Here is a 14,729-nt window from a genome sequence, read left to right on the forward strand (position 1 = left end):
GACAAATCTATTTGAGAACTCAAGTAGAGGGGTTCTTATTATATTGGAAAGTGCATTGGATTTAAAATGCACTATTTATGCGGTGAAAATTTTTTTAATTGGATTTTCAAGTAAACCCTCAACAATGAATAGATCATATAAATTAAAAAAAAAAAACATAAATTTAGTTTTTATAAATAAAAATATAGTACTTGAATATTCAATTTCTCAATCTTGAAAAATTAATTAGATAACTATATTTATGTTATAAAATCGTATAAGAAACTTTTGTTAAAAATAATTTCATTAAATAATTAATGAATTAATAATTAATTACCATAAAGAATAATCATATACGAAAAAGGAATTAAGGAAAGCTTCACTAATAATGGGAAAACATTGGTAAATTATGGTAATAAATGAAAGAGGGAAAAAAAAATCCCCAGGTGAAAAGGCATCTTTGATATTAAAAACATACTAAAATTTCACAACTAGATTCAAACCTTACTGCCTGTTAAAGCAAATCTTTGTTCGGGAATCAATGTAAATTTAGTATGTTTGCCCTAAAAATTTTTTTTTCCCTTTTCTTGTTTTTATCATTAATTTACCTGTGCAATAATAGGGTGGCTGGTTGAAAATTTTGGCAAGCAACAAAATTGTTGGTCACATGGGTTAGGTAAGGATGGCATCGGGTCGAATTCGAGTCGGATTTTGCTTGTCTCGAACCTGATCCGATTTTATGTTTTATTAAATTCGAATCTGAATATGATTCCAATTTTTTAATACTCGAATCCGACAATATGTAAATCGTACACGATTCGATCCGACCCGAAATTAATAAAAATATTATTTTTAAAATATAAAATATTATTTTTTAAATATAAATATTTAAAAATATCCTTATATAAATATATATATAAATAATTAATTAATTAATTAAAAAATAATTTTTTAATAATGTCGGGTCGGGTTTTAGGCATACCTGAACTCGATCCCGACCCGAAACTCGAAATTAAAAAAAAAAAAAATCCAACCCTATAGGATCGGGTCGGGCCGAAATCCGTCGGGGACGAGCTTGATTGCCGTCCCTAGTTAGAAGAGATGATCATCTTATGTCGTTATAAAAAGCATCTTCAAATCATGATTAAGTCTTTTAATTGAATATATATATATATATATATATATGAAGAAAAATTAATTTATATTATATAAAATTAAAAAAATTTTACTTTGTATAAGTTGATCTATCATGTATATATATTTATGAATCTAAAGGTGCAAACAAGGGCACAATTTTAGGTTTTGAAATTAATTAAATAAAAATTCCATTTATGAGAATTCTTATTTTAAATTGGACTATTGATTTAGCCTGAAGCTAATAGCATTGATGCTTCCATCAGCAAATTTCTTTACATGGTTAATTTGAAGCTCTAGAAAATGATTGTATGACAAATGCCTATAACTAGTTTGAAAGCATTCAAATTTCAATTCAATCCTAACTCTTATTGATTAGTTTATAGAGATTTAAGCCTTAATTCTTTTGCCAGATTAATTTCTTTTTCTTACAACAAGATCTCCTAAATTAATTGATAATTACTTCACCCAGTTAGTATCAAAAGATATATACAATATGTACCAAAAAGAACAGACTTATACCAAAGATTTGCATTTAGTTTTGGAAAGTAATTTTTTTAAAAAAATATATGAAAAAGAATAATGAGCTTTGAATTAATCTCTCCATAAAAGATTGTAAAAATAAAATCAAAAGAAAAAGAAACGATTAATTAAGGTATAAACTATAAACCCCTTGTCCACATTTAGCACAAAGTTTTTATCTTTTTTTTTTTTTTTTTTTGTAATTTGTTCATTGCTTCATTATTTATCAAGATAAATCTCTTTGTATCTTGGAATCAAGATATATAAATATATATACTCCCTTCTTACATAATATTTCTTAAGAATATTGAGCAGCTGGTTTCAAACGAATGTACATAGACTACTAATACATGTAGAAATAATAATTAAGTAATAACCCTACATTAAAAAAAAAAAAAAAACTAAGTAATATCCCTAAAAAAGACAATATTTTCTAGAAAAATTAATAAAATGATTTTACCCATCACTGGCTCTCTAAATCTTGACTATGGCTCCTACTTGATGATCTCTCCTTACCAAGCATCCTTCTAAAGGAAGCAAATCGTGATCCTGACCCTGATGGTCCACCTTCCTTTTCCATTTGGGCTGCACTATCAGACGCGTTTTCCTCTATAGGAGGAGCCGTGGGATGAACCCTGCTGCCAAGCCCCTTGTCCTCTGGCACCTGGAACGTCGGTTCAGCCACGGTGCGACATATGGGGCAAGTTGTATTTGATCCAAGCCACGAATCTATACACTCCACATGAAATATGTGCTTACAATTTGGCAAAAGCCTGACCATGGATTCCTCCGTGATGGTTCCCAAACAAACCGAGCATTCCGTGGGCTCATAATGATCAACCTCGCTGGTGGTTAGGTTGTATGTGAACTTCGGCAATGAGGCTATGACCAAAGGGTCGAGCCCTGACATGGGTGCCTCGTTGATGGAACTTCCACCGATCGTTTCAATTTGAGTTCTCAGGGAATACAGGGCGGCACGTCGTCTCCTTTCTTCGCGTCTCAGAAGATACCTTCCATAGAGATGAAGCAATATCATGAGCATCACAACTCCAAGTAAAGAGGCAATTGCCGCGACCATGATCGTGCGGCTGAAACCAAATTTTCTAACATCGTCATCTTTCGGACCCATAGTTGGCCTAATTTCTCTTCAACGGAAGCCAATATTAGAGGTATATATATAACAAATTCTATGAGAAGAATCTTCTTTGGTTTTAGCTTTGTAATGTGAATTGTAAGAAATGCTGTGCGCAGGGCATTGAATAATAAACTTTTAGAGCAGGATATATATTGTTGAAGCTAGCTACCCAACCTTTCATTTCCTGCCATGAGTTTGACTTTACAATACTCCTAACATTGTTTACCAATCTATGTCTATATAATAGTGCGTTCGCTGAAGAATTAAGAAAAATGAATATTGATTGAAAGAGAAACTTAGTTTCCAAGTCTACGGCGTACATAAAAAATTTCCAACGATATCTGGTGTAAAATCTTCAACCATAGGTAATGCCGCTTGATTTACGTAACCTATTGTCAATTACATGTTGACATTATCTTTCCGTAAGCAGACTGAAATATTAATAGTTTAATACCATTAAACAATTAACTTAAAAGGGTGACTATCATCTTCCATGGTCAAGTCCTAATTTGAGCTACAAATTTCCTCTTTCCCGAATGACTTTGCTCTCCTTTACTTGTAACTTCTATATATTTTGACGCCTTTTACATTTTTTAATGAGAATATTGTTAATTTTAATTTATTAACCTTATCAAATATAAGGTTAAGAAGCTTTCGATTCTTATATATGCAATAATTTCGAAGAAAAATATTAAATTTGATGTAAAAAAAAAGGAGAAATTTGGTTCAATAAAAAATAGTATAGTATAAGAAAGGTGTACGAAAATAATCAAGTGGTCCCGTAGCTCAGTTGGTTAGAGCGTTGGTCTTATGAGCCGAAGGTCGCGGGTTCGAGCCCCGCCGGGACCATCTTTTGTATATTGGCTCGTCAGTCACGCGAATCAATCAACCCACCCGTTAACCGGTAAACAACGTTGACCAGTTTAAAATCAGATCATTCATTTTACAAGAAACAAACGGTCAAGATTCCACAAAGATAATAGCTGTCATAAACCCATACACCATGAAGTTCCCTAACCAAAACAATAATCACATGAAAAACATCCATTTTGCTTCCATCCTCTTCCAATCCAACACTATTGAAAAATGACCACTTGATTCCATCTGACAATTCTAAAAATTCATATTCCATGCTACTAATGCAGTAATTTATGTACAAATAAAATCTGCAGTTGAATTTATAGATAGGCAGCCTATCTACCTTAGAATGTCATTGTTTGTAGTCCTGTCTTTGTTGTTAGCCCATCTCCCTTGAGTTGAACTTTCTCAAAAAGAAAAACCCAGCCAACACCCACTAAGACAAACTCCCCCAGCTCTTCATATCAGTTGTTGAGCCCCTGATTGATGAGAGGGAGATATCAAAAACATCTTTTTAATATAATTTCTCTTTTTCTTTTCTTGTAGACCAGCTTTTTTATTCTTTTTGAGACCAAAACAAAAAACAAACAGAAGGAAAATAAATAACAAGAGTGAGGAAAAGCTGGTAATGGGCCATGACAATCCACATTCCACACCTCCCCTTCTCTTATTTTTTTTCTTTGATTTCCGGCTTTCCTTCTTTTTTACTACAACTTGTACTATTGGTGTCACCAACTTTTCCTTTTTTTAGCCCTCCCAAAATCTTTGCTTTGAGTGTCTTCCTTCCTCTGAAAGCACCTCCTTTTTGGTTTTTTGACAGCTTTGTTGGTAAGTCATTGGTAACCCATATTTTTGGTTTGGTTTCTTATTGCTTCTGGTTTTGTTTGCTTTCATAAGGGAAACAAATGTCATTTTGGTGATACCCATGATTGGGAGGGATGGATGGGATCTGGGTTCTGGATGTTATTAGTATTATTAAGCGAATTTGCATGGAGTCAAAATTTGAAACTAATTTTTCCTCTAAAAATATAATGTTTGGTTATCTAATATGATGGGGTTTATGTTGCTGCCGCATTTTTCCGCTTCTTGCAATACTGTCTTGTTTCTGTTAGTAGATAGGTGGGTGACTGGGATAGTTGCCTATTTGTTCATTTGGTGAAAAGTTTGCTGATTGAGTTTTAGGAATTGGGAGTTACTTTCCATGAATAAATGTTCCAACTTTCAAATCAAATCATGTTTATAGCATAAAAAATCCTAACTTTTAAACTTTCTGGCATGTTCTTGTACGGAACTGAATTATTTGTGTTCCAAATTTCCAGTTTCTGATTATTTTTGCATTGAAAAATACCACCAGGTTGATGCTAAGTTGGATACAGATACTTACAATCAACAATGGGTTCTGGAAATTTGTTGAAGACAATGATAAAGAAGGTGAAAGATGACGGCTCAAAGCAAGTGAAGGTATTTACCAGCTTACAAAGGCTTTTACTTAACAATCATAAATTAAGCTATGCAAATGTTTCTGTTTTCTAGTTATAAATAAATCTGAGTTTGCTTCTCAGATAATTTATTTGCAATTTGAATCTTTTGGATTAATGTTATCCTTCAGCCAAACCTTTTGTAAGGTTAATCTTATTTACCATTGGAATGATATTTTTGAAGCTTTTAATTACTTTGATCTCTCACGAACACCAAGCTCATATTAAGCCATAAGTGTGAATACCACCTTCCTTGATACCATTTGCTTCATTCACTTTATCATTTATTTGATCTCCTTATTGAGGTAAACTTGACCTTGTAACTGGTCTCATCTGTTTGGCACAGGGATCTTCAGCTTCTACAAAATCCAATGGCTTCAAATGGAAGAAACGCCAGCAAAAGGCATCCAGTAAAACGAGTTTAACTAGTGGAAATTCCAACACTCTTGGCATGCCAATTGAGGATTTAGCTGCAACTCAGATCCAAACTGCATTCCGGTCCTATAGAGTATGTTGATGTGCTAGTTCTATAAATTAACATCATAATATGTGAGCACATGTGCTTACGTGTATGCATTTACTCATCTATATGCATGTGTCCCATTGCATTCGTGGTTGTGTCTCAATGATGTTTTTGTCACTGAGTAATCAAGAAACTCTTCCAATTGTTGTTATATATTATTGTTAGAGAATTGCAAGTTGACATATCTTGAATATGTAAGGTATTGCCATATTGCTGAAAAGATTTTCTTTCTTCTAGGAAATTTTAGTGTATGCCATTGTTCTCTGTGCCTTGTTTATGAGGTGAATAGTAGGCACTGAATATATTATACTATAAAGAAGCATGTTTGACTATCATACTGGATGTCATGAACCTGACAACAGATGGTTTGCTTGCTATGGAGTTATTTTGTCATAGCATCATGCCAATAAGAATCTTCTTGCTCTCTGTTTTTGCTTACCCAAAGAGTCTAGTTGTCAGATTCAACCTGATTTTACTTATTTACTTTTGGTGATAGAACTATCTAGTATTTCAACATTGTAGCTTCAACACATTTAATTGTATTCTGCTTGTTAATGCATCATTCTCAGCTCATTGAATCACCAAATTGGAGTGACTGGTATTTGATAATTTATTGAGTGCATTTGTGCAAATCTTTCTAGTAGAGAAGCAATATAGGCACATGATATTGTATAATTAATTGATATGGAGACCATGCGTCTAAGTATCTCCCCTGTTTCTAAATTCAATTATATGTTGAAAATGCAAGTGTGGCTTTTGTTCTCCTCTTTCGCCCTTTAATCCACTTGAAGGTATCTTATAAATATAAGATACATGTTCAACATTGAGTAGGTAGAATGGTTTAATAATTTCTTTTCTCATGATTCAGGGTAGAAAACGTTTACGTAGATTGAAAGGTATAGTAAGATTAAAGGCTCAAACCCAAACTTATTCCATCAAAAGGCAAGCTACAACAACATTAAATTATCTTCATTCATGGAGCAACATACAGGCTCAGATAAGAGCTCGTCGACTCTGTATGGTAACTGAAGGTCGTCTTAGACAGAAGAAAATAGCAAATCAGCTAAAGCTTGAGGCAAAACTGCATGACTTAGAGGTTAGATCAACAGCCCTAGCTCATGTTGACAGCATGCTTGTTAAGGCTATTCATCTTAAACATGTGAATTCATCTATGATTGCTATTTTAAGCATCTTACTATTGTGGATAATTAGCATCACATTATTTTCCGTGGGATCATGTTTTACATTTAATAATCAGTACAATTTAAGAGCTTGCCAGGATTCAAGTGGGAGAAGGTTTGATGTCTGGATAACAGTAGGAATGGTCATTTGGCATGCATATTCTATTTTATTGTCTATTGGTAGTTTTTGTTCATTCCAAGTCACCTTTCCATTTTCTTAATGAAGTATGTGTTATGATTTGATATACTAAATTGCAACAAATCACTGTAAACAGAAATCAGAAGACAAATTGTTGAGGTTTAAATCTATGATAGCCTAGAATCTTGTTTTTAATTCTCTTAAGTTGTTGCTTATATAGTTATTTATTTATTTTTTTGCATCACATTTCCTGTATTCCATCTTTACCTATCCGTATCTAAGGGGACATTTGTCTTTTATCAGCTTTCCTGATATGAATTCTACTTTAAAAGTAAATCATCCTATAGACTGCAATTCCTGTATATTGCAAACTTATTTGATGCTCCTGAGTCAATAATGGTATGAGTAGTCTTTAACAGTTCATGATACAAGGTGATGTCTGAATCCTAACGGGTGGAATTATTGGATGAAGACTCGCTCTGATCCAGAGACCTTTTGATCCCTTTAGACTGGTCTTAGAAATTAGAATAGCAAAGTTTATGTCCTACTGTCTACAATTTTATTAGCATTTTTTAGTTTAAGATGTTTGATATTTTATTTGTTGGCAATGTGTAAAATATTGGCTTCATTTGTCAAATCAAATAATCCCAGGTGCTCCTAGTTCCTGTTGAAAGGCTCCAGATATCTTTGTTCTTCTATTTCCTCTTAAACTACCCGCTGTAGGCCCGCCTATTCAGCTCTCTCTTAATAACGGTTTAAATGAATGACAGGTGGAATGGTCTGGTGGCCATGAAACAATGGAGGAAATTCTAACAAAAATACATCTGAGAGAAGAAGCAGCTGTTAAGAGAGAGCGGACTATGGCATATGCCTTTTCCCATCAGGTATGCCATTCTCATGAGCTGTCATTTTTGTTATTTTAGTGAAAGTTATACACGCAATCACCGTGAGTTATGCATGATTTGCAGTGGAGGGCCCCCAACTCTAACAATAATGGGCTTGGTAATTATGAGCTTGCTAAAGCTAATTGGGGTTGGAGCTGGGTGAAACGCTGGATTGCTGTTCGCCCATGGGAAAGCCGCCTCCCTACTCAGTCCATTACCCCTAAGAAAGCGCAGAATAGGCTGGTAAAAACTCAAATTCACCGAAACCAAAAGCATCAGTTTCAGTTAAACCCCATGTCCAATGGAAAGGGAACCATGAAGCCTAGGAGGTTGTCGTACCCTGGTGCTGATAAACCAGCTGCACGTCAAGAAAGTACTAAAGCTGAAGAAGCAAACGGCCAAAAAAGAAGAGATAGCGACTTAGCAGCAAGCCGAAGATATAGTTAGAGTGACCATTTAGTTTTCAAAAATTCGTGTTGCGGAGAACTTATCAGCTATGAGTGAGCACATTCCATTTTCTTTTATTTTGGTGTGGAAATATATATGTATTTATACGATGTTTCTAGCTTGTATATGAAGTGGTGAGAGTATGCATTGCATGAGAACAGAAATTAAAGAACGGCTTGGTTTTGGGGCAGTAATGGTGATTCTTTCTAGTTGTTGCTTTTGTTTTCTTTTCGTTTATCTTCTGTTTCGTATATCATGAAATTTGTACTGCAATATCGCGATTCAAATTCCACTGTTTAATTCTGATACCATCTTCCCCTTCCATTAACAAAGGAACTTTACAAATTTGTTAGCAGAACTTCAACTACCTTTGCCCGCTTATTGGTATCAAGATTGGAGATTCACATTCAATGCAGACATCAAAATTAGATCCGAATGGAGTGAAGTTTTATGCTTGGAGCAGGCCTTTTAAAGACTGTCTCTATTTGCAGCCTTTTCTATAGGTAATCGCCAGATTTTTTTCTTCTAGTTGAACTACTATAATGAAACTCCAGCTCTATCCTTTAATTGATTCTTGACAGAAAACAACCAGCTTCCTTGATGCCCCTTGATGATGGCCCCTTGTTCTCGTAGCTTTGACTGCCGAGCAGATGGAGGCTCTACAAGTAATCACCAGAAAAGGAGAACAGGCCCTCTCTCTCTAGTATTGGGGGTAGTTTTGTTGCTTATCCATCCCTGGAAACGTTTATCAAGGTTTTCCTCTTCGACTCTTTCTGTATCGTTTTACCCTTTTTAAAACAGTGTATGAATTGCTTGGCTCAGAATTAAAATGGAATGGATGGGAGAGAAGTATCTTCTTCACTTCTTTGACTATGAGATTGAGAATAAGAAGTCAACCTTCTCCAAATCTATATAACATATTTATTTATATAGAATATGAGTTCAATGGGGATTCTAAGTACAATTTTAGGGCAGCTCAACCTTTTTGTGTTCTTTCTTGAAGAAAACCGGGGAGAGAAAGAGAGCATGGAGGTAGAGCAAGAGAGATTGGACCACTGGCAGGGTCCGATCATTGATGGTGGCCAGGGACAGTGAAAGTGAGGATAAAAATAAAACGAGGCCCACAAAGGAAAGACAGAAAAGAATTATTACTTCATAGTTGAAAAAAATAAATTTTGAAATGTATATTACTGCACGGTTAATTCAATTAATTGCAAAAACATGTGAAGTAATAATATGATTAATATTAAAAAAATAAAAAAAAATGAATAATGTTAATTTATAACATAATAAATAAAAACAAAATTAATATATTAACTATTTGAGCAATTTGTAAATTTTTTTGTTCAATTTTCCCAAAGTCTAAATAATTCTAAAAAAAAAAACAAATAAGGGATTAATGCATTATTAATAAGTTATGATTAGCTTCCATTATAAAAATAGTTGGTACAGTTAATAATGAACATTAATTCATTTATTAGTGGAAAAAACAGATTATATAATTGATATAGTTTGTTAGGTATTGAATTTTAATTACCATAATAATTAAGGTCAAGGAAGGCAACTGTCAAAGCATAAATGGACGTCCTGGATGATCCGGATCAGACAAAGTCAAAACAATAGTTGAGAAGCAGAGAAAAATCTCAAAACTCAAGCTCATGGGTTCGTACAACAATCCCAGATTAAGATCTGATGCACTCGAAAACTTGGCTCAACGGCTTCGCCTTTATAAACCGCCTCTTCTTCATCAAATCCCAGAATCAGTTTCTCATGAAATACAATGTTCCATTGGAAAATCTGTCAGCAACATCCCAGAATCAGATTACCACCATCCTGAAAAGCTCAAAAGAGCTGCCGTTCTTGTCTGTATCTTTCAAGGAAACAATGATGATCTCCGTGTAATACTGACCAAACGTTCATCAACTCTGTCTTCTCACTCTGGTACTACCTTGATATATATCTTGTCTCATGATGTCTTGATGTTTTTTGGGTGTTAAAAGAGTAAGTGGGGTGTGGTTGGTTTTAGGTGAAGTTGCATTGCCTGGAGGGAAAAGAGAGGAAACTGATGCTGATGATGTAGAGACTGCATTGAGGGAGGCAAAAGAAGAGATTGGCTTGGACCCTTCGCTTGTCAATGTTGTTACTGTCCTTGAACCAATTTTCACCAAGGTCAATCACTGTACCTTGAATTCGGCAATCTGGTTTCAAAATTCTATTTGTAGAAATATAATTTTGCAAGGAATTTGATTGCTTCATCTGATTAATTTTAATGCCGTCATTTGTGACAGTACTTCAGAAATCTAGTATGTTAAATGTGAAGACGCTCCATGGCTAACCTGTTTTTTTCACTATGCCATGGAAGGAATTCATAATTTAGATTTAAGTATCCTATTTTGGCGAAAAAGGTTGGTGGTTGCTTGAAAAACCTGGGATCTATACCCTAAACTGATCACCCCACCATCAGCGATCTTTGGCTTTAAGAGATGAGGTAGCTAGGTTGCTAGATTGATGTTGCAGATGTGCTATAGGTTATAGCCATGAGAAACTGTTCTTTTTATTGCCCTTCTTAATGTTGGATTTCGCAAGTGTTTCTCCTAGCATGTTATTCCACCGGCTGTTTTAATTTGAGGTCCTTCAGCATCATTAGGTTGCCTGAAAATGGAAATGATAACTTCAATTGTATAACATTGCTGTTTCTAGGCATACTTAACTTTTAATCTGGAACTTGTTTCTGTTCACAGCGTCGCATGATGGTCGTCCCTGTGGTGGGTATACTGTCAGATGCAAAGGCATTCAGTCCATCTCCATGTGCGGATGAAGTGGAAGCAATATTTGATTCTCCTTTGGAAATGTTTCTCAAGGTATTATTCTATTTCCGTTGTTGCTCCTTGGCTTCATTACTGGTTGACAAAAAGGAATCTTATTACATTACATTGCCTTGATTTGTGGTTTATCTCATTGTGCTGAACACAGGATGAAAACCGGTGGGCAGAAGAGAGAGAATGGATGGGAGAAAAGTATTTGCTCCAGTACTTTGACTATGAAGCAGAAAATAAAAAGTACGTGATCTGGGCATTGACGGCTGGAATCTTGATCAAGGTTGCATCAATAGTTTACCAGCGGCCACCTGCTTTTCTAGAGCTGAGACCGAAGTTCTGGGATATGGCCATAAGTAGGGTCATCCCTAAGCTGTGAATTCAGCATTTTCATGGTTTCATATAGGACATTGTGTTTAGGATAACCTTTCTACCAGCCTTCTTTACAATCATATCATTGAAGATTACAAGTGCATTGTCATGAAGCAATCCAAGTGCCACCAATTAATCATGAATTATTTTTTAAAAACAGATCCTCTGGTCTTGATTGCATTTACATATGCTTGATAACTTAGGATGTATATTTTTGCAAACAGTAGCTAGTAGGCTAGTTGCACTAAGTTCAACCATGAGTTCATGCCTGCTCATATAATGTATGCTGAGTGCTTGGTTTTGAGCTAAAGTTCTAACATCGTGTCTTAAAGGGATGATATGGTCTGGCAAGCACTATTACTGCAGCTGACAATATCATCGAATTCAAAGCAGTAAAATACCACCAATTGATGACAGTATAATGGGCTAAAAGAAGGAAAGAAACGAAGAAACCAAATCAAAGGGACTGAGAAACTAAACTATTTAACTCTGAGAGGAAAGAGCATATAATCAACTATGATGCATTATAGGAAACAATTTAGTAAAAGAAACCTATGCATCATAGGCATCCAGAAAGTGGCCAGCAGAAATTCTAAACAGAGTATTCATTCATAGCAATCTTCCCTTCGTTTTACTCTTCCTTCACATGACAGACCAAGAATCTAGTTTGATTTGAATGTCCCACAATATTGGATTGTATCAAAAGAAAGGCTAACAAAATCAACGAAGGAACAAAACTAAGAAAACAATTTGGAAGCAGATAAAAACATTAGAAAAAGGACTTTCTTATGCATCTCTCAGACAAAAACCTCATAGAATTTCTCAAGGACAAGTAAACCAGAGTCAATTGACTCCAAAGGATCCTTACGAAGACGGTGCCGCAAGCAATTGGCAATGACAGTGGCAATATCTTCTGCAGTGACTTTATCTCTTCCCTTTAGAGCAGCAAGAGCTTTTGCAGCTCTATTAGTCACAATATCTCCTCTCAATCCATCGACATTCAACTCAGCACAAACCTTGGATATTTTAACCTTTAGATCATGATCAATCTGAACAGAAGAAAGAGAACTCCTAGCCGAGGCAATCTGTTGTTGGAGCTTCTCTTGCTCTGCCTTGTAAGAATCACGGAATTCTTTGGGGTTTTTGTCAAACCTAGCTCTCTCCTCTACAATCTTCACTCTAAGTTCAGCATCCCTCACAGTCCCCACTTGAGCATGCATTCCAAACCGATCAAGAAGCTGTGGTCTAAGCTCCCCTTCCTCTGGATTACCTGAGCCAATCAGAATAAACCGTGCAGGATGTGAGATGGAAATACCTTCTCTCTCAACTGTATTCCATCCTGAGGCAGCAGAATCCAAAAGAACATCCACCAAGTGGTCATCTAAAAGATTAACTTCATCCACGTAAAGAATCCCTCGATTGGCTTTAGCAAGAAGCCCAGGCTCAAATGCCTTTACACCCTCAGTGAGGGCTTTCTCAATGTCAATGGTTCCACAGACCCTATCTTCAGTAGCACCCAATGGCAAATCGACCATGTTGATTTTACTCATTGTAATTGTCAGTTCCTCTCCTTTTGTAATCTTCTCTCTGACTTCTATACCCATTGATTCTGGATCTTCCGGGTCTGAGTTATAAGGGTCACCAAACACTACCTTGATTTCGGGCAATAAATCAACCAAGGACCTAACAGCTGTGGATTTCCCAGTTCCCCTATCACCCATGATCATAACACCTCCAATCTTGGGATCAATCACATTCAACAGAAGACACAATTTCATCTCATCCTGTCCTACTATAGCAGCAAATGGATACACTGGTCTCTGACTTTCTTTAGCAGCAAGCTTCTGAGCCTGAAAATCATTAAGTTCACAAGCTTCATTCACATAAATTCAAAAGCTATCATTTACAGTTCTGCTATGCTCTATATCCTCCTGTCCAATAGCGTTTTCTTCAAACACCCAACTCTTCAGGTGCTATTATAAATATAAAAAAATTAAAAAAAAAAAAACAATTTCTTCAAATACAAAACAGAATTACACAACTCTCCAAGATGCCACTTTTATTTCTAAAGATTCTAAACAACCAAATAAATGTTTGATCTCAAAATGGCATGAAATAAAAGAAGAGAACAAAGTTAATTAAATACCTGTTCAACAGAGTTAATCTCAGTGGCAACATTAGCTACTGCGATATGAAACTGTGGCCTTCCCTTCCTTCCCTGAATCCCAATCCCTCCGTAAAACTTTCTTCCAGAACTCTGCCCTGAACCACCACAAAAAATGTCAAATCTGAGCCCATGGAAAATACCCAAAGCCTAAATCTTACATTAATTTGGTTTCATACTATCAGAACTGGAATGCGAAGAAGATAAAGTGAAGTGCATAGTTAAGTTAGTTTGATAGAGGAATGTACCTGAGTTAATGGAGATAGAGGGAATGGCAAGCTTTGAGGAAGCAGAAACGAGAGACCGAGAAGCTAAGATTGCGGTTGATGAAGTTCCTAGTACGGCAGCCATACCACTCCCTGCCTTTTTTCTTCTCTTTTTCAGTGAGTGGTGTAAATCTGTCACAGTTTATAAGATTACTTGACTCTCGCGGCTGGACATGGTTTCTTATTGGTTTGTTGGGTTGCGGATAAGAAGATAGATTTCATTCTTTCTTTGCCTTTGCCTTTGTCATCTTGTCACAACTCATAATGTCATATATTAATTGCTATAAATCTTAGAAATATAAACCCCATAAAGCAGCTTAATGGTGCATAGAGCCTAGAAACTTTGTAGTAGTATATTTTATTTTTTTTGGGTACTGACCAAATAAAACAAAGTTTGAAATATAAAATTGATAAATTTAAAATTTAATTTTGTTGATTTATATAAATTTGATGTATAAAATTTAAAATGTATAATTTATTCTCGTATTTATGACTTTTTATAAAAAATAAAAAATAAAATTTGTTAGTTTAATTTCGGTTTTATTATATAGGGACCGCTTAGTATTTTTTTTCTAAAAAAATGAACTGCTATAAATCTCACATTTTCTGGTGCACAATATAATTGCCTTTTTTTTTTTTTTTTTTTTCTTTTAATTGTTAAAAACGTGGCCTGGAATTGCCTTTAGAGACAGGGAACCAAAGAAATCACCGTTCTTTAATGCTCTTTATCGCTTTACCCTCTTTTTGTGCAATTAAACAAATTACCTAATAATTGTCTATTTTTTTAAATATTTTCTATTTCATGAGATAAGATTTTTCACAAGAATTGGT

At 35.0% G+C, this 14,729-nt stretch overlaps 3 protein-coding genes, 1 non-coding gene and 1 pseudogene across 5 annotated transcripts; 3 read left to right on the top strand and 2 right to left on the bottom strand.

The window, feature by feature from the left end:
• Positions 1 to 1,895: 1,895 nt before the first annotated feature.
• On the bottom strand, positions 1,896 to 3,015 carry LOC111280706 (E3 ubiquitin-protein ligase ATL41-like). Its single transcript, XM_022868119.2, has one exon. The coding sequence runs from the start codon at positions 2,762 to 2,764 to the stop codon at positions 2,099 to 2,101; it is 666 nt and encodes a 221-aa protein (XP_022723854.2). The 5' UTR covers positions 2,765 to 3,015; the 3' UTR covers positions 1,896 to 2,098.
• A 530-nt stretch (positions 3,016 to 3,545) lies between these two features.
• Positions 3,546 to 3,619, top strand: TRNAI-UAU (transfer RNA isoleucine (anticodon UAU)). The gene has a single exon. It is a non-coding gene; the product is annotated as a tRNA-Ile (tRNA).
• A 201-nt stretch (positions 3,620 to 3,820) lies between these two features.
• LOC111280703 (protein IQ-DOMAIN 9-like) lies at positions 3,821 to 8,499 on the top strand (annotated as a pseudogene). The gene is made up of 6 exons (XR_016334915.1): positions 3,821 to 4,456; positions 4,983 to 5,089; positions 5,453 to 5,614; positions 6,498 to 6,725; positions 7,720 to 7,833; positions 7,918 to 8,499. The product of XR_016334915.1 is annotated as a protein IQ-DOMAIN 9-like (transcript).
• Positions 8,500 to 8,642: 143 nt separating this feature from the next.
• LOC111280704 (nudix hydrolase 11-like) lies at positions 8,643 to 11,627 on the top strand. Its single transcript, XM_022868118.2, has 6 exons — positions 8,643 to 8,783; positions 8,862 to 9,033; positions 9,831 to 10,221; positions 10,307 to 10,449; positions 11,022 to 11,141; positions 11,254 to 11,627. The coding sequence occupies exons 3-6, from the start codon at positions 9,939 to 9,941 to the stop codon at positions 11,473 to 11,475; spliced, it is 768 nt and encodes a 255-aa protein (XP_022723853.2). The 5' UTR covers positions 8,643 to 8,783; positions 8,862 to 9,033; positions 9,831 to 9,938; the 3' UTR covers positions 11,476 to 11,627.
• Positions 11,628 to 12,058: 431 nt separating this feature from the next.
• LOC111280702 (magnesium-chelatase subunit ChlI, chloroplastic) lies at positions 12,059 to 14,149 on the bottom strand. Its single transcript, XM_022868117.2, has 3 exons — positions 13,881 to 14,149; positions 13,615 to 13,730; positions 12,059 to 13,318 (listed from the first exon to the last, which is right to left on the bottom strand). Exons 1-3 carry the CDS (start codon positions 13,981 to 13,983, stop codon positions 12,266 to 12,268), a joined length of 1,272 nt encoding a protein of 423 aa, XP_022723852.1. The 5' UTR covers positions 13,984 to 14,149; the 3' UTR covers positions 12,059 to 12,265.
• Positions 14,150 to 14,729: the final 580 nt, after the last annotated feature.

Source organism: Durio zibethinus, chromosome 28 (assembly GCF_047325235.1).
Source record: "Durio zibethinus cultivar Kanyao isolate XHJ-2024 chromosome 28, ASM4732523v1, whole genome shotgun sequence".
Taxonomy (NCBI): domain Eukaryota; kingdom Viridiplantae; phylum Streptophyta; class Magnoliopsida; order Malvales; family Malvaceae; genus Durio; species Durio zibethinus.

Bases quoted from the DNA above. Each gene is read 5' to 3' on its own strand.
- LOC111280706 (XM_022868119.2), bottom strand. From the start codon at position 2,764: ATGGGTCCGAAAGATGACGATGTTAGAAAATTTGGTTTCAGCCGCACG.
- LOC111280704 (XM_022868118.2), top strand. From the start codon at position 9,939: ATGGGTTCGTACAACAATCCCAGATTAAGATCTGATGCACTCGAAAAC. The intron at 10,222-10,306 runs GTACTACCTTGA...GGTTGGTTTTAG, and splicing joins AACTCTGTCTTCTCACTCTG to GTGAAGTTGCATTGCCTGGA. The intron at 10,450-11,021 runs GTCAATCACTGT...TTCTGTTCACAG, and splicing joins TTGAACCAATTTTCACCAAG to CGTCGCATGATGGTCGTCCC.
- LOC111280702 (XM_022868117.2), bottom strand. From the start codon at position 13,983: ATGGCTGCCGTACTAGGAACTTCATCAACCGCAATCTTAGCTTCTCGG. The intron at 13,731-13,880 runs GTACATTCCTCT...GTGGTGGTTCAG, and splicing joins CTCTATCTCCATTAACTCAG to GGCAGAGTTCTGGAAGAAAG. The intron at 13,319-13,614 runs GTATTTAATTAA...AATGATTTTCAG, and splicing joins AGATTAACTCTGTTGAACAG to GCTCAGAAGCTTGCTGCTAA.